General features: G+C 18.6%; 5 protein-coding genes across 5 annotated transcripts; 3 read left to right on the forward strand and 2 right to left on the reverse strand.

The window, feature by feature from the left end:
* Positions 1-511: 511 nt before the first annotated feature.
* PRELSG_1015700 (40S ribosomal protein S11, putative) lies at positions 512-1,551 on the forward strand (the record flags this gene model as incomplete). The annotated part of the gene is made up of 3 exons (XM_028677081.1): positions 512-683; positions 1,162-1,339; positions 1,446-1,551. 3 exons carry the CDS (start codon positions 512-514, stop codon positions 1,549-1,551), a joined length of 456 nt encoding a protein of 151 aa, XP_028533506.1.
* Positions 1,552-2,525: 974 nt separating this feature from the next.
* ATPase1 (cation-transporting ATPase 1, putative) lies at positions 2,526-9,027 on the reverse strand (the record flags this gene model as incomplete). The annotated part of the gene is made up of 2 exons (XM_028677082.1): positions 2,526-2,857; positions 3,060-9,027. The coding sequence occupies 2 exons, from the start codon at positions 9,025-9,027 to the stop codon at positions 2,526-2,528; spliced, it is 6,300 nt and encodes a 2,099-aa protein (XP_028533507.1).
* Positions 9,028-11,039: 2,012 nt separating this feature from the next.
* Positions 11,040-14,091, reverse strand: PRELSG_1015900 (RAP protein, putative; the record flags this gene model as incomplete). The annotated part of the gene is made up of 2 exons (XM_028677083.1): positions 11,040-11,138; positions 11,230-14,091. 2 exons carry the CDS (start codon positions 14,089-14,091, stop codon positions 11,040-11,042), a joined length of 2,961 nt encoding a protein of 986 aa, XP_028533508.1.
* Positions 14,092-16,018: 1,927 nt separating this feature from the next.
* On the forward strand, positions 16,019-16,999 carry NIF2 (NLI interacting factor-like phosphatase, putative; the record flags this gene model as incomplete). The annotated part of the gene is made up of 1 exon (XM_028677084.1): positions 16,019-16,999. The coding sequence occupies one exon, from the start codon at positions 16,019-16,021 to the stop codon at positions 16,997-16,999; it is 981 nt and encodes a 326-aa protein (XP_028533509.1).
* A 1,389-nt stretch (positions 17,000-18,388) lies between these two features.
* PRELSG_1016100 (BolA-like protein, putative) lies at positions 18,389-18,655 on the forward strand (the record flags this gene model as incomplete). The annotated part of the gene is made up of 1 exon (XM_028677085.1): positions 18,389-18,655. One exon carries the CDS (start codon positions 18,389-18,391, stop codon positions 18,653-18,655), a length of 267 nt encoding a protein of 88 aa, XP_028533510.1.
* Between the last annotated feature and the right edge of the window lie 1,533 nt (positions 18,656-20,188).

Raw genomic sequence — 20,188 nt, forward strand, 5'->3', positions numbered from 1 at the left:
TTTAACTTATATTGTAATTATTTCATTAAATTAAGTATAAAATTAAAATAAATAAATTAAAATTTTCTTTTAATAATTGTATTAATTTAAATATGCATATAATTAATACTTACGTATCTATATATTTTATTATTTTTTATTTTTTTTTTTTACTCCAATAAACAGTTCTGTTCATGTAAAAATATTTTTATTTTTTTTTTAACATAAACATAAAAAAATTAAAAAAAAAATAACAAAATTATAAGAATTTTTTTTTTTTTTTATTTTATGAACAAGAGAAATGTGAAATATAAATAAAGGAAAAAAAAAAAATATGGATAGAAGCAAGAAAATTATATAATTTAAAATATTGAATGATAATTTTGTTAATTTTTTTTACATAGAAAATTTTATTTAAAAAAAAAAAAAATTAAAAAAAAAAAATTAAAAATAAAATAATAAAAAAGTATTTTAAATAAAATTAAAATATTAATTTATATATAAAGAAAAAATATAGTTTTAAATAATTAAAATGGCATCAAAAAAAGTTAAAACACCCCAACCAGAAACAGCTGTAGTTTCAGGACCTCAAGCAAAAGAAGGAGAATTAGTTTTTGGAGTAGCCCATATTTTTGCATCCTTTAATGATACATTTATACACGTAACTGATTTAAGTGGAAGAGAAACATTAGTTAGAATTACAGGTTAAATAATTTTTATATTAAGTGAAATAGAATTAAAAATATATTTTCTGTACAGTTTATTTTTAATAGTTAAAATTTCTTCTACAAAAAATAATATATATATATGTAAAGAACTGTATATTGAATAAACTTAAAAAATTTCTAGTTCAATTTTTTTCTTCGTTGTAATAAATTTCTATATAAAGCATGAAATATTGAGTGTGATTATAAAATACATAAAATATATAATCGAGAATATAAGAAGTGAAATATAATATATAAAATAAAAAAATATTATTATTAAAAAAAAAAATACTTAAAAAGGAAAAATTTTAAGAAAATTTAACATCAATAAAAAAAAAAAAAATAACGTTTTTATGTATATATATATTTATTTGTACATAAATATAATACTTTTTACTTTTATTAAATTAAAATTCATAATTTAACTTTATATTTTTTTTTTATATTTTTAACATCATACTCTAATGTTTTATAGGTGGTATGAAAGTTAAAGCAGATAGAGATGAATCTAGTCCATATGCTGCTATGATGGCAGCACAAGATGTAGCTGCACGATTAAAAGAATTAGGAGTTACAGCTATTCATATTAAATTAAGAGCATCTGGTGGAACAAAATCAAAAACACCTGGTCCAGGAGCACAATCAGCCTTAAGGTAAAAAAAATATTATATATATATATATGCATGACCTTATTTATATATTTCTGAATTTTTCTTATTATATCATCTTTTATTTTTTTTATTTTTTTTTCATTTATAGAGCATTAGCTCGTTCTGGATTAAAGATAGGAAGAATTGAAGATGTCACACCAATTCCAACAGATTCAACAAGAAAGAAGTCAGGAAGAAGAGGAAGACGTTTGTAAAATATATGTATTTATCTTTATATAGAGAAAAACAATTTTTTTTTTACTATTTATTTTAATTGACATATAGAAATATTTGTTTTCACAAATTAAATCTTATTATAAATTTATAAAGTATTATTGATAACAAAGATGAAATTTTTTATTTAGTTATGAAATGCAATTTTTATATTTCTCAAAAAAAATAAACTTAATACGAAAAATTTGAAGTTTTAACTAAATTTTTTATGCTTTTTATTTTTCTTTTTTTTTTTTCTTTTTATATATAAACTGTTATTATCTTTCTATTTCTAATTTAAAATTTTTAAAAAAAATCTAATATTTTAAGCAAACGCTATTTTCCAACCCTAGATACTTAGTATACACTGTCTCTATACTTTTATAAATATATATGCGTTAAAAAAAAATAGGAGAAAAAATCTTTTAAATTTTATGTTAGTGTATAATAAAATAAAGAATGAAAATATTAAGGGATCATTGTATAATTATGGTAGAATTTATATGCCCTAAAAAAATTATGTAACAGTTTAAAACATTTTGATATGATTAGTTTTGATAAAATAACAAAATAAAATTTTTTCTTTTTTTTTTATGTTATCAGGAAAATTTTTTAATCAATCAAATAATACTTTTACATTTAGTATTTATAATATTATATAAAAATGTGATGGTATATTATTATGATAAAATAGTATGGAAACAAAACATTAATTTTTTATATAATTATAAATTAACAAAATATTCATTGTTCATGCATAAAAATAATACTAAAAACATATCTCATGTAAATATTACTTTCAATTTTTTTAAGAACAATGCAATTATAATAAAAAAATTATAATTCTACATAATAATATAATAATTACAAAAAAATTTGCATTTTGTAGAAAATATAATTAAACCGATTTTTAATATTATAAATAAGTATATAATATAATAAGTTTATTTTTAAAATGTAAATATATAAATAAAAATTATAAACAAGTAACAAAAACCTTGGTATCTAACTCATTTGGAACAGGAAAACTATTTATATGATTATGCTTATAATTTTTTTTCATTTCTTTTTTTTCTAAAAATCTAATAAGATATTTTTCAAAATAATATGTACATATAAAATTAATTATTAAAATAAATGATAAATAAAATCTGAAATACACAGGGAAGGTAACCAAATTTAAATATTTCTTCAAAAAATGTACAAAGGAACCTATCAGACAAGTATGTGACGAAAATATTGTAATAAAAATATTAACTAAAATTAATATCAAAATCCAAGCTACATAAACTACGTTTGTTATGACACCTATATTTAAAAAAAAAAAATAAAAAAATAAAAGTATAAATATAAATATATTTACACACTAAACACACTATATTATTATTTTAAAAAATGTACATACAAAAAAAATATATAAACATATATGTATCTATGGTAATACATATATCTAGTAAAGAAAATTCGATTATAATAAATTAAAAAAATATAAAAAGTTATAAAATCTTACTTTTCCTCCACTCCGTTTTTATATTTAAGGATATGCAAATAAATAAAATCTGAAAAGATGATATAATAAATATTAAAGTATTTTTTGTACAAATAAGTTTTTTATTTTCTGCATCCCCAAGAGGAAATGCATTGGTATCATTTTTATAGAAAGGTTGATAAAATAATAAAAATAGACTAATAAAAATAAAAAATAGTTGAATAATAATTTGCCCATATATGCTAAAAAGAACAGGAAAACAAAACAATTTCCCAAGTGGTAAATTGCTTGATAATTTTTCACTAGCTGAAGTCCAGCTCATAAAAATGGAAAGGGGTAATATAGTAAAAATATCTGTAAAAATAAATTGATTATCTGTTAAATTATTAGAAAAAGCATATAAAATAAGAACAACTGAACACTGCATAACTGAATACAAAGAAATAAATTTAAATAGCTGAAACGAATTAACCAAAGCTGCCCTTCCTTCAACTAAAATATTAATTACACTATTTAAATAAAAATTGTCAGACGTAAAAGGAGCACATATAGAAGATTCATTATGACTCAATGAAACTCCAATGTCAGCGCAATTCAAAGCACCACAATCATTTGATCCATCTCCGCACATACCAATAAAAGGCATATGTGGTAAATTTTTTAAACTTAAAATTAGTTGTGTTTTATATTCTGGTTTCATTCTAGCGTAAACAGTACATGTTCGTAAAATGTATTCATATATGGACAATTTTACATTTTTAATATGTGAATATCTATAGCACGTACCTTTTTTGCACTCATGATATAAAGATTGTTTTAAGCACCTCAAGTAATTATTCATTAAAAGTTTATTTTTAATTATATTTTTCTTATTAATTATTTTATTTTTTTTTTTTTTCATTTGATATGTATATTTATAATATAAGCTATTTTTAAAGTTAGATTTACATTTATAAAAGTTTGATTTTAAATATATATCATTTTTCACATTTTCATTATTCTCTATACATTTTTTTTGCTCATCAAGTAAGCATGTAACATTTTCTCTTCTATTATTTCTATATTTATTAAACTTTAAAATACTATTAACATCTTTATAAGAATTTTTTTCTTTATTAAATCTTGGACTTAATGTATTCATGTATGAATTATTATTATAACATAAATAATCTTCTTTTAATTTTTTATATTTCCTATTTGAGTAAAAATATACATCATTAAAAGTAGTACTGTTCTGAAGATTTCTTTTTTCTTTTCTTTTCATTATTCTCATTTCATTGTTAATGTTAAATATCTTATTTTTAAAGAATATTTTTTTTTTATTTAGGCCATTACATAAAAAAAAAACATTTTTTTTTTTTCCCCCCCCCCCCTTATTTTTCTTTTTATACGTATTACCGTAAATGTCTAGCTTAAACTGATTTTCTGGAATACTGTCTAACTTACTTAATTTGTAATTCTCCTCATTAGAAGAATGATATTCTAATAAATGATTATGTTCTGGTTCTCTAAATATTTTTTTTTTTTTTTTATTTATCAAATTAAAAAAGTAATTAGTGCAACGAAAAACTAATTTCAAAATAAAATTTTCCTTAGGTTGCAAAAAATAATTTACCTTGCAAATATTTTTTTCTTTTATAATACAAAGTGAGAGGAGAGGTTTGGGATAAGATAATATATTTTTTGTTAAGTCATTAAATCGGCTTAGTTTTTTCTTTTTCAAGCTTTTTTTGTTATTCAAAGAATTTATTCTTAAACTCTCGCTTAAAACTTCCTTTTCGTCTGAATCATGTTTAATTAATAAGGCATCCATTATTTTTCTTTTTTGTGTAATTTTAATATAATTTTTTATATTAAGAAAGTTACTTTTATTCTTATTTTTTAAAATTTTCAAATTAACGTATTGATTTTCTTCCTTATTTTTAATATTATTTAAACAAACTAAACCGTTTTCTTCACTATTGTTTATGTTCATTAAGTGAACAGAATTCGTTAAGCCAGAATATTTTTCATAAATTAATGAATCTTTACTTTTATTTCTCATATAATTTTTATTATTTTCTAGTGATTTTTTTTTTAAAATACCTCTGCTTAAATTTTCAAATAATTTACTCTGAATTTTGTAAAATAATTTATTGTAACAGAAGTTTTTATTGTGCAAATTTTCTATATATTTTGGAATAATTTTAGAATTATAATATATCTTATTCTTTTTTTTCTTAGAATTATTTTCCATTACATTATAAGTTATTTTTTCACATTCATCATAAAATGGCAAATCTAAACGTTCAAATTCTTTTTTTAAAAATATAAAAGCTTCTCCAGATATTACAATACCTATACTTCGAGGATCTCTATGAATTAATAATTCACATAAATCATCAAAAACTAACCTGGAATTACGTGGATATTTTTCTATCTTTTTTTTTTCTCCCTTTTCTAAATTTTTACTTATATTGCTATCATGACATTTGTTATTGTTTTTCATAATATCTTCTTCATATCTATCACTTTCTTTATTTTTACATAATTCATTAAGGTTCTCATTAATTTTAAATGCTATATCACTTGTGTTATTTTTTTTTCCATTTTCAAAAATTTGCTTTTTACTATTATTATTATTATTATTATTACTATCAGCAATATCTTTATCATTATTTTTTTTTTTTTTATTGTCTATATTTCTATCAATATCCTCATTCTTAAAAATTTTATCATTTTTATCAACATACCAAACTATTTTTTTTTTTTTTTTAACAGTTGCTACATCTCCTATAATTAGAGATTCAATATTTTCATTTATTATTCCACACTGTTTTGCAATAGAAATTGACGTTAAAATATTATCTCCTGTAGACATAATACACTGGCATCCTGAACTTTTTAAATTTTTTATCATATCATATGCACTATTTTTTAATTTATTTGCAAATATTAAGAAACCTAAGAATAATAAATTTTTCTCTAAACTATTTCTTGTAATATTTAAAACATTGTAATTATTTGCATCCAATTCTTTATAAGATAAACTTATTATCCTCATACCTAGCTTTGCATATTTATGTAACATATCATCATAATTATCTGGAATTTTATTTTTTAAGCACAGTTCCTTAATTTTTTCTGGGCTCCCTTTACAAAATAAATAATATTTTTCATTTTGAACATTTTTCACAATGACACTCATTCTTTGAAGATTACTATTAAATTCAAATTGCTTTAAAATATAATAAATAGGTTTACTTAATAAATTTTTTTCTTTCAAAGAAAAAAAATTATTGTTTAAATTTTCTGATTCTCTTATAATAACACAATCTTCACCTATTTGAATATCACAATTAGTAGATCGAAACATTAAAATTTCCAAAACGTCTCCTATTAATTCATTATTTATTTTTGTTAAAGAATGGCAGCAAGCCAAAGCATCATGAAACATTGAATGGTTCATTTTCATAATTTTATTAAAGTTTTCTTTTTTATAAAAATGAAAATTATTGTAGTTATTACTATTATCGTTACATAAATTGTATCGATCATCATTATAGCAATTACTTAAATTGCAATGATTATTATTATCATCATAATTATTTAAAGAGCCATTATTTAAAGTATGATATTCTCTAGAGATAATTTTTTTAATTTTTATTTCTTCATCAAAATTGTGATATTCACAATCATCAATATTCTTATTATACTGTAAGAAACTAAGTTCCACATTGTTACTATTTATGCATTTTTTAATAGTTGATAATAAAGAATTATTATCTTTTTTTTCGAAAGAATATTTTTGAGATAAATGAACAATTTCTGAAACATTATTATTATTTTGTGTTCGGACAAAATTGCATGCATTTAGATCTGGAACAAGTCCATAATTGCTGATAGGAATAAAATCATTTAGCTCTCTGTTTTTATTTGGTATAACACCTAAAAAATCTAATCTATTTTCAGTTAATGTTCCTGTTTTATCAAAAACCATAGTATTTATCTGTCCAGCTAAATTAATTCTTGAAGGAGATATACAAGAAATAGAAAATTTTTTTTTTAAGCGACTTACTGCTATAGTTATACCAACTGTTAGGGTAGTGGGCAATGCAGGAGGTACAGCATCTGTTATTAAATCTAAGCATCTTATTATAGTATTACTAGAAAAAATATTATTGATAATAGTCATAAACAATACTATAATTCCACTGGCTAATGCATATATAGCCAATATAGCTAAAAATTTATATGAATCTTGGATTAAATTTAAACGAGCTTTTTTTGAATATAATATATTATTAATTATTTTACCCTTTGTAGTAATGAAACCTGTTTTTATAACTAATCCTAATACTTTATTTTTCTTTTTTGTTAAGTTTATACTGTTTACTGATAAAACGGTTGTACCTGCATATAATGTGTGTTTACTTATTATGTCTTCATATTTTCTTTCCAATTCTTTTTTTTTTTTTTTCTTTTTCTTCTTTTTTCTTTCATAATATGTTGATGAAGAATCTGATGGTGAAGATAACAAACTATTTAAATCATTAGTATTATATGTTCTTCTTTTCATATTTTCTTTTTCATTATGATATTTATTAATTGTCTGTTCTGATTTTTCTTCACAAATAATATAGTTATTATTCATATTTATATTTCTCTGATGTATCATATTTTTATTATTCCAATCTTCTATCATATATTCATCTTTTTTAGTTAATTTATTATTATAATTATTGTTAATATTTGAATTTTTTTTTACTTTTTTTTTCTTTTCTGATTTTACAATATCATTTATATGTTTTTCTACTATATCTAATTTTGTTTTCTCATTTTTTTTTTGCTTAAGAAAATTTATATCATCAAATTCGTCAATAAATGGCAAATTACTTTTGTTAACAGGAACAGATTCTCCAGTTAACATATGTTCTGACATAGTTGCACTACCAATTAATAAGATAGTATCACAAGGTATTTTCATATTATTTTCTATTTCATATACATCTCCTGGTACTAAATTAGAAGAATCTAATACAGTAACTGAATTATATCTATGAACTTTTACTTCACATTTGTAGTCTATCATATTTTTCAGCTTCTTTTGATTTAAACGTGTTGAACGCAATTCTATTATTGTTGATATAGCAGTAATAAATAATATGGCTAAAGCATATTCATAATAGCTGTCAATACTCCAAATAATCATAGCAAATATTTGAAATATAAAAAAGGGATGAATAATTTCCTTAAATAACAATACGAAAACAGAATCTAACTTGATATTAAAATTGCATTCCCCATATAATAATTTTCTATCTCTAATTAATTTATGACTATTTAAACCATCACTCATTAAATGAATGTATTCTAATGGATATGTTACATAAAAATATAATTCTACAAAACATTTTTTTCTTCTAACATATACGTAACGAACTCCTAGAAATTCAAATATATGAGTACTATATTCATATTCATCCAATTCTGATTTTTCATCATAGCTTTTTATTTTTTCGTAATTATCTTCTATATCAGAATAATATTTCTGTATATCGTTTTCGTTATTTTTTAATTCTGAATTTTTGCAATTATTCATTAAATTTTTAGAGCAGAAACTTTTAATGCTATAAAAACTTACTTCATGAACATTATAATGATCATTTAAAACTACCCTTATATCATTATATAATTGTATATTTTTTATTTTCTCTATATATTTTTTACCTTCTTTCGTTACTATTAACACTTTCTCGCACTCATTCAATGTGCACTTTGAATGCAATAACTTAAAATAGAAAATTGGAAACCATGATAAAATTAATGGTAACAAACCAGAAGATAAAACACAAAAAAAATAATGAGCAATCTTGATTATACCTTTTAATTTATAGCATTCTACATAATCTATTTGATATTCATATATATTCTTATCCTCTGTTAAAATAGTTTTATAGAGAACTTTATATTTCCTTTTTTTATCATAGTAATCGAACACATTATACATCTTTGAGTGTATGCTCTTTTTTTCTTTTAGCACAATAATTAAATAAAGCTGATTAATGAACTTAAATTTTTAATGTGAAAAGCCTGGAAATATTAATATATATATATATATATATATATATATATATATATATATATATATATATATTTATATTTAACTTGTTTCTTAATAAATGTTTATTAATCAACTTTAAAAAAATAGAATTATATTTCCATCTATATAAACAAAAATTTTAAATTATGATTTATATTTTGTAAATAGATAATGTATTTTAAATAAATTTATTTTTGAAAGAAATCTTTCTTTTATTTTATGATTCTATTTTCTTAGAAACTTTAAAAAACATAAATTTTATGTAATGTTATATTCAAAATATCAAGCCCTTAAAGCAATAATTTTCTTTCTTTCTTTTTTTTTTTACTTCGTTACAAAAAAAATTTAGCAAGTTCTAAGTATAAATCTTTTATTTTTCATCTAAAATTCTCCAGAACCATATATTCATAATTTTTTTAATCTTTATTTACAAACATTATTTTTTAAATAATTGAATAATAAAGGATTTCCTAAAAATTTGAAAAAATTTGAAAAATAATAAAAATATATTTTTTTAAATTCTTATATCTAACCATAATATTTCTATAAAAATTTACAAAAACATAAATGTGTATTTGCTACAGTTATAAGATTTAAAAAGAACAATCTTTATTGGAATTTAAAAAAAGTTCAACTTCATTAAAACTAAAGTAGAAATTAAATTATTATAAGCAAATAAGCACAAATGTAGAAAACTGCTTCACAAATAAAAATGATCAAATAACTTTATTAAATAAAAAGAAATATATAAAAACATAATATAAAAAAATAAATTCAAATAAAATGTTTAAAAGATTATTATAACAAGACGACAAAAAAAAAAAAAATAAATAATGAATAAAAGAATGTAACATAAATAGGTATATAGTTATATGTAAGATTTGGTAAATAAAAGAAATATAAAATATATGTAAGAAAATATATATATATATATATATATATATATATATATATATATATATATATATATATATATGTAAATATATAAAAACAAAAATATTTTAAAAAATATAAGAAATTATTAAAAATAATAATTCAACTACATGTTTAAGAAATTTTTAGTATAAAAAAATATATGCTATAATTTAAATTATTATAAAAAGAATTCAAATTAAAAAAAAATGTCTTTGAAATATTTTAAAAATTATCAGTGATGTTACATAAATATGAACAAGAATGTCAATAATTATTTTTAGAATAAAAATTGAAAATGTGAAATTAACTCAAAATGAATATATTCACTAACGTTTAAAAACAATGACTTATAGATAATAAGTTTAAGCTATAAAAAAATTAAAGAATCAAAATACTTATTTATATATATTTTATTCTAAAAATAATAATTTAAATACAATAAATACTTAAAATATTTATTTTTTATAAATTTCTAATTATGTAAAAAAAAAAAATTTAATTTTTTTAACTCTAAACAAATAAATGTATAAATACCCTTTGCTGTTTAAATATATCACGATACTTTTTTATATATTCCATTAAGATCAAATAGAGTTCAAATTTATTAATAATACTCTTGATATATAAAAAAAAAAATGTGGAATTTTAAAGATAAGTAAATTTCTATTATATTTTATTTTACTTTTTTTTTTTCCCTAATTTATCATAAATTTTGCATAAGGAATATTATATGAAAAATAGTATAACAATTTTAACATTTAAGTTTTTAAAACAAAATTTTTTATATATAATTTAATAAAAAGAATTTCAGAAAAATAAGAAGAAAAAAAATATAACTAAATTAACAGATATTTTAAAAAACATTCAAAATAATATAGAAAAATATAGGTATGAAAGGAATATGGATATATAAAGTTTATGAAATCTTAAATTTAGAAATAAAATATTATGATAAACAAAAGTTTTTAATTAAAAGACTTCTTCCTTTTATCCTAAAAAAGAATTTATATTTGTATTGAATGCTGTTTAAAATATTCATATAAAAATGATTTTTTTTTATCAAAATTTAATTGAAGCCATTCTCCCGCATTGATAGGAATAATCTAAAAAAAAAAAAAAATGAGCATATAAATATAATATTTTTTTTTTTTTTTTTGACTAATATACAAAATTTTTAATAACTTTTTATAATACCTTCCACCCATGAGCATATAAAATTCTCATTTGCAATGAAACAAAACCAGTGTTTAAAAAATCCCAAGACGACTTTTTTAAAGTTCTCATTAAATGTTCTTTGCTAAAAACACATATACCTATTTGCATTTTTTGATTTAAAACAATGTCTATTATATATGGAGAATTATGATATGGTTCAAAATGAAGATTAAATGAAATATTAAAACTTTTTAAAATATGAATTAATTCATCTAATATTTTATTTCTTATTTTCATTGCATCTTTTTCCTTTTTATATATATTGAAATCACTTCTTAAAATTTTGCATTTTTCATGCATACAATATTTATACATAATATCTAAGCATTTTAAATCAATTAATGACTTAGGTATTTCTTTAAAACATGAATCAGCGATTTGATGTAACCTTTTAAAAGCCTGCGAATCGTGTGGATTCCTGTTTAAAAAGGTCATATTTAAAATTTTATCAAAATCTTTCTGTGTTTTATGATAATTAGCTACAATAAATGACCAAGTAATATTAACAAAACAATTTTTATATATAGCATTATTAACATCAAATGATTCTTTATTTAATAAATCAATTATTAATTTATATGAGTCATCAAAAAGTGGTTTATAAATAATATTAACATATGCACATGACCACAAGAAGGTAGATATATCAATAATTTTCTTTTTTATTATATCCCATTCTTTATATAATTTTTCAATTAATATTTTATATATTTTTTCGTCGTATACATTCATTTTAACAATGGATGACAACAGTTTCAATAGCTGAAAAACGCTCAACCTACTTAATACATAAGTATCTTTTATAAAATTAAATATATTTATCATATAATTCATATGAAACCAAGATATTTTTGATAAGCTTATAAGAGGATATATCCACAGAGAAATATTTTTAGCATGTATTAATTCGTTAGATTTTTCACAAAGTATATCTAAAAGATTATTATATAATATAATTCTTTTGTTATAAGAACAAAAACAAACAATCGAATAAACGACATCTTCTATATCTAAATATTTGATACATTCTATATTTTCATTAATTAATTCATAAATATTATTTACTGCGTTTTTAACTTCATTATTATTTTTTTTATTATATTCGAAATATTTTAAACATTGGATTGTTTTTATTATTTCATTTTCTCTATTATTATCATAAAATTCATTCTCTATTTTAAAGTCATCTTTTAACTCATTTTTAATGACATTAGACATTTCATTTCTTTTTTCAGCATCGTATTCTTTTATCTCTTTTTCTATTTTATTATTCTCATTATCCTCGTGTTTTTTGTCCGTTCTGCCATTTTTTTGATTAATATTCCTTGTTTTTTTGTTTTTTATTATTTGTTCATTCATGTTTTCATATGTTTGTTTTATATTAATACTATTTTTAACATTCTCTTCTTCGTTGATATAATCGCATGTTTGCTCTTTTTCTTTTTTATTTAATGAATATATTTTAGCATTTGATTTTCTCATATTTTGTATATTTAAAATAACTTGTTTAGCAACTAGTGCAATTAAATTAATATATTTTTCATCATGTTTAAAGTTATTGGCTATTTTCAATATCAAATGGTAAAAAGTTAAATCAAATTTGTCAATATTTTTTATTATTGTACTTAAGGATAAGTCATAGAAATTAGAATATTCTTTGCAAAAACGATGAAAAGAATAACATAATGACTTTATTTGATTCAAATTAAATCCATCAAATCTTTCCATACATACAATAACAACTTTATCTAAATAATGTTTAGTTCTCAAACTGTGCTTAAAGCATTCATTGGCAAATGTAGTTAGTTCATCATAATCCATATACTTTATTTTAACAGTTAAATAGTCATAAAATTCAACAAAATATAATGAGCAATTATTCAATATTGTTATATAATATATACACAACTTTATTTTTTCTTTATTATCATTTGCGTTGGTTTTTTCTTTATTTAAAATTTTCATTATTTCATAAGATATATCTCTAATTTTATTTTTCATATTTAATTCATTCATTAATCCTAATATATACATTAAGTTTTTGTAAGATACCTTTTCAAAATTTTCATATAATATTTTGAACAATTTATTTATATATTCCTCCTCTATTTCATATAATATATCATTTTTTTTTTTTAAAATATCCAAAATATATATGACTGAGTTAACACTTTTCTCTTTTTTATCAATTAAATTTTTAATATATTCTACATTTATAATGTCATCTACATGACTATTAGAAAAATTCTTCTCTATACTATCTTTAGAAAAATCTGAATTCATATTACTTAAACTGAAATTTTTATCTAAATCTTTTAAATTTGTTTCTGAATTAATTCTATTATCGCAATTATACGCATCATCTAATTCATTTTCACTTTGAATGATATTTTCATAATTGTTCATTTCTGATATAAATTCTGCATTTTCATAAAAATATTTTTTATCAAAGTTAAAATTATCATTTTTTGTGTAACTGTCTTTAAGAAATTTTTCACTAGAAACATTCAGGTTGTTAATCATAGATTTACTATTAGAATTAGTTGATGTTTCTATTTTAAATGCCTCCTTGTTAACGTTGCATTTGTGTTTTTTCAAAAAATTGTTATATTCTATCTCTTCTTTTTCTCTCCATTTATCATCTACATTTAAATCAAAACTTAAATTGGAAGGTAATTTTTCATCAAATTCAACGTCGTCATAGTTTTCATGAGATAAATATTCTGTTTTCATAATCATATTTTGTTCATTTTTTTTACTACTATAAAAACTACATTTTTTAAAATGCATATTAAATAAAAAAATGTTTGAATTAATATTTCTAACTGCAAATCTTTTCATTTTATAAATAAATCATTAAACATGAGTCAAATATATTTCATATGAATAAAAAAAAAAGTTCATTGAAAATATTATAAACTCCTTAATTTTTGTTTTTTTTCAATAAAATTTAAAAAATATTAGTATTCCATTTTCAATGATATAAAATAATGATGATTTATACTAATTATCATTACTATATAAATAAAATCAATAGAAAAATATTATGAGAAATTTCTTTTTTTTTTCTGTCATACTTTTGATTTTTATTTAATTTATAATATATTTTTTTCTCTTTTCAAAAAATTTATGGTTTACAATTTGTTAAATCATTTTTTAAATTACTGTATAATATTCTTTTTCTCATTTTTTTTTTTTTTATTGATAAATAAAATGTCGATTTTACAATATATAAAAAATTAATTATTTCTATATCTTCACACAATAATAAAAAAAAATTCTTACTTTTACTATTAAAATCTTCTAATTTTACACCCTAAAATTAAAAAAAGTTTAACACATTTATCTTTATTTTATTCCTATATACATATAAATATAAATATATATGTATATATACAAAAAAAATTATTTTTATTTTTATTTTTTGTCTTCTAATTATTTTTGTATTTCATTATTTTGTCAATTTTATTAATCAATATTCACTTTTTTTATGAAACAAGAAAATATACAATAAGCGTTTTTTTTATTATTTCTTTTTAAATAGGAAGGAAAAACTTATTATTAACTATTTATTAATTTATGTAACCTTTTTTCTCATTTTTTATGATAAAATTTTAAATTAAATACAAAGCATAGATTTTTATCTTACATGGATAATAAAAAGAATAAGAAAAAAGCTAGAAGGATACTTGAAAATTATTAGTTTCAATAAGAATAAAAAGAATAATAAAGTAATATAGAATAAAAATATTTTAAGTAAAAAACAAAATATATAATTATGAATTAAATAACCAAGTAAAAATTTAACATTTTTTTTTTCAAAAAATGAATCTTAGAATACCTAGAATTTAATGAAGTGCATTTTAGTTTAAACTATTTAAAAAAAAAAAAACAAAATATATCTTTTGAATAAAAGTAAAATTATTTTTTTACTTTTATATATTTTTTTTTAAGAAATAAAGTAAATATAAAACGTAATTTTTACATTTAGAAGCATATTCATATAACAATTATAACATAGTGAACTTGTATTAAAGAAAATAAAATAAAATTAAGAATTCTGTAAATTTTCAACAATAAAAGAATATACAAATAAAAGCCCATGCAATTTAATAAAATAAAAAAATATAACTGAATATTTGTTCTAGATATTTTGTGCTTATTTTCCGTTATATATTATAAAATGAAAAAAAAATTTTTTGAAGAACAAAGAAATAGAAAAAAGTAAAATAATATAGTAAATTTTTAAAATTACACATGAAAATATTTTTTTAAAAAAGAAATGTTAGCTTTAAAATATTACAAAAATTAATACAATAAAAATAATAAAAGGAACAAAATAATAAAATTTAGAAGTATATAATTTTCTCTTTTATTAGTAATCATATAAATTATGTATATATATGTATATAAAATTATTTAAAAGTATTTATTTATTAATTTAAACTTATACTTTTGTTGTATATTTTTATATTCATATATAAACTTTTTTTTAATCAAATAATTTAATTTTTTAATAATTAAAGAATGAATTATATAAAATAATAAATTGTCCGAATTCATATTTTGAGATAATTTGTTTAAAAAAAAATATATATAAATTAATTATTTATGAATATATACATTTTGATTGAAAGTAATAAAAAAAATAAGAGTGTACATAATAATTATATATATATATATATATATATATATATATATATATATATATATATATAAAGCTCATATATAAAAATAAGATGTATAAATTAATGAAATAGAAATAAGCATGAAAAAAAAAAGTATAGAAAGATGTATTTATCAATTATTAAACAAATTAAAATTCTATAAATATATATGGATTAAAATAAAAGATGTCGTAAAATGTGTATTAAAACCATTTATTTTAAAAAAAAAATTTAATTTTCGAACATACAGAAAAAGGCGTATTTGCCCTTCTATGACATTAGTATTAGATTTAGATGAAACATTAATTTATTGCACAAAAAAAAAAATATATAATTATCAAAAAGAAGTAGATGTATTAATAAATGGAAAATATTTGTCATTATATGTATGTAAACGACCATATATAGATTTATTTTTTTCAAGTCTTTATCCGTTATATGAAATAATAATATTTACAACTTCAATTAAATCATATGCTGATACTGTATTAAATATAATTGATATTGATCATTATGTAGATAAAAAATTTTATAGAGAGGATTGTTATGAAATGAATCAAAATTATTATATAAAAAATTTAGTAAATATAAAGAAAGAAATTTCTAAAATTATATTAATTGATGATTCAAATATGTCTGGCATAAAATACCCAGAAAATTTTTTTCCTATCAAAAAGTGGCAAGGAGATTTAAATGATACAGAATTGTTAGACATTATTCCTTTTTTTTTAAACTTGAGAAAAGTAAAAGATATAAGATCTATCTGTTCCTTTAGATTAAAATCACAAAAAGAAGTATCCAAATTATTAAGTACATCTTCTGTTAATGAAATGAATTATTTACCTGATGATAATTCAAAACCTTTATGTAGAGAATCATTAGCCTTTCAAGCTATTAATTATTTAAAAATTTTTATGCATAGATTTAGATATGCTAGTTCAAAAGAGCAATGGAATGAGTTAGGAAAAAAAATTAACAATAAATTGAAATCATATCCCTTTTCACTTTCAAAACTTAAAGGGTCAAGCGATGACGAACAAAAAAAAAGGTACAGAAAAAATGTTCAAAGGAAATACCAATAATAAAAAAAGACGTTTTAATAAGCACCATTATATTTATATCTATATATATATGGATATAGATATATAGATAGATATATAATAGATAGATAGCATATTAATATATAAATTATATAATAAATATGATTGAGATTCATACAAACATTCAAACTAAATATAATAAATAAAAATAATTTTAGAACCAATATTTTTCTATTTTTTAAAATATATAAATTATTTGTAAAACTGCATAATTTGTTTTTTTGTGTTTTTTTTTTTTCTAGTATCTAAAATAGAATAAAAAAAAAGTGTGTATTTTTTTTTTAAAAAAGTTTTTAATATTTTTTTTATTATTATGTAAAAATACAATTGTCTTTCATGTATGCATATATTTTCATATTTTTCACAAAATAATTATAAATAATATAGTTAAAATGAAAATTTTTTTTTTTTTATCTCCCATTGAAGATAAATTAATATTTTTTTTTTAAATATATTTATGTAATGTATTTGTAAAAAAAACTGTCACATTTTGTTTTACTTGTTTTTTTCTTACTTATAATAACAAAAAAAAAAAAAAAAAAAATTAAAATACTAAAACGAGCAGTTGAAATATCTTCTATAAATATTATTTTAAAGTTTGTTTTTTATTCATAACTATCACTCTTTTTTTTTTTTTTTTGGTATGAAATTTTAATTTTTTTTTCTGGATAATATTGTGATTTTTACTTTTTTGAAATATTTAAGAATTTAATAAATAATTAGAATAAAATAAGAAGTATTTTTTTCTATACATGTAAATAAATACAATACATATATTTATATAAAATTTTAAATGGTTTTAATATAATAGAGATCGTAGTTTTGAACTAGTAAATATAAAAAAATTTTTATTACTATGAATAAAGTAAAAACCTCATTAAAAATATGGTTTCTTTAAAAATACAACGAAATAAATATTATGATAAAAGAAAAATTTACAAAAATTGAAATTTCGATTATAACGTCAACTTTTTATAACATTAAATAATTAAAATTAAATTGTAATTTAAAAAATTTTTTTTTTTTCATGTTAAGAAAAAATTACAATCCTTTATATACATAGAGAAATAAAATATATTATGACAATTTTTTTTATTCTTAAAATATATTGTTTTTTATAAATACTTATTTAATATTTAAATATTCCACAAAACTAAAATTTAGAGTAACATAATATATGCAATAAGAATATAACTTAGTAATATTAAATATTTAAAGGTAGAATCATCTTTATTTGAAAATTTTAATAAAAAAAAAAATACTTTTTTATATTTATTCTAAAATATACTTTTTTTTATATATTCTAGGAGTATCTATGCATTAATTAAATATTATTATTTTTTTTCAAATAATCTAATGATTTTGAGTAATATGAAAATGAATATACAAAAGATTATTGAAGAAAAGATAAGCCGCGTATTAAAACCAACATTTCTAGAACTGATTGATAAGTCATGTGGTTGCGGTACATCGTTTGATGCAGTAATTGTTTCCAGCAATTTTGCAAATAAAAAATTATTAGATAGACATCGAATTGTGAATGATATTATAAAAGAAGAATTACAAAACATACATGCATTTTCTATGAAATGTCACACTCCTGTAGAATATGATAAAATAAAAAAACCATCTACATAAATTATATATATTTAGTGTAAAACATTTAGTTTTTTATTCGAAGAAACAGAAAAAAAAGTGAATACTTCTTGAAAATATTTAATTTTATAAGATATAAAATGTTTTTACTTTTATATTAATTAAAAAAAACGATATAAAATTAACTTTGAAATAGTTCATATATATGTATATATATATCTATTTTTTTTTTTTTTAAACAAAATTACTTTACCACTGTGAAGTTATAAACAATAATGAATTTATTTATGTTTCTTTTACTGTAATAGAATTGTAAATATTAAAAAGTTATTTTATTCAATTTTTACTTTATTGAAAAGTATTTAAAAAATAATACAAACAAAAACATTTTTTTTTTTTTTTTTTTAATAGCTCTATACTCATATATGAATATATTTGAAATCATTTCTTATTTATGAATTTTAAAATCCTTCCTATTTTTTTTAATTTTTTATCCTTACTTCAAAAATTAGGAAAAACCTATTAATTGTTTATTTTAAAGTATAAGATCCCTATATGGTAAATTTAGTTATATTTATATTGGAAAAGTATTAGAATAACAATTGAAACAAATATATGATATTTTTAAAAGCAAACCATTATTTTATAATGTTTTGTTCCCCTGTTGTTATTTTATGGAATTTATATAAAAATTTCACATAGGGAAGAAAAAATATATACACATTTTTCTCTCCCTATCTCTCTACATATATATATATGCCATTTTTTTTTTTAATTTTATATGTTTTAGTAAAACATGTATTTTTACAAAGTATTAGGAAGCCTTTAAATTGCGTATCTGTCTAATATATAAAATAGTTTCTTTCTTTCTTTCTTTCTTTCTTTCTTTCTTTCTTTCCTTCTTTATATTTTTCTTTATATATATATATGTAATTGTTTCATTCTTCATTAAATATAGAAACAGTTTATAATTTTAAAAAATGAGCATTAATCAAATAATTGTACTTATTTCTTCCCTACCAGCAATTTTTTCTTTAAATTACATATTTAACATAAACTACAATAAAAAGAAAAATATATTCGAATATATTTTTTAGACATCTTTATATATTAGTTTAAACTTGTTCATTATATCATTGTCTATACATGAAAACAAAGACAAAAAAAAATATTGAATATTTTTAATAATTTTTTAATTTTTGATTAACGTGCTTATTTTTATTGGAATTAATAACAATCATTGGCACCAATATGCACAACGTAAATTAAAAGGAATTTTCTAATATATATACAAATATTTTTATAATTAATTAACATTGGTAAATATGCCTTAATACTGGAAATAAAAATATTATTTTGCGTGCAAAATTTTACATTTTAATTTTTTTTTTTTTTATTATATTCATGCATACATAACTTATATGGAACTAAAGTGAGTTGAAATTTTCTTTGATTTTTATATTTTAATATCTATTGTTATTCTTTTTTTTTATCAAATTTATCAAACTATAAATATAAAAATTATGCATATATATTTATATATATATATATATATATATATATATATATATATAT

This window comes from Plasmodium relictum, assembly GCF_900005765.1.
Source record: "Plasmodium relictum strain SGS1 genome assembly, chromosome: 10".
NCBI lineage: Eukaryota > Apicomplexa > Aconoidasida > Haemosporida > Plasmodiidae > Plasmodium > Plasmodium relictum.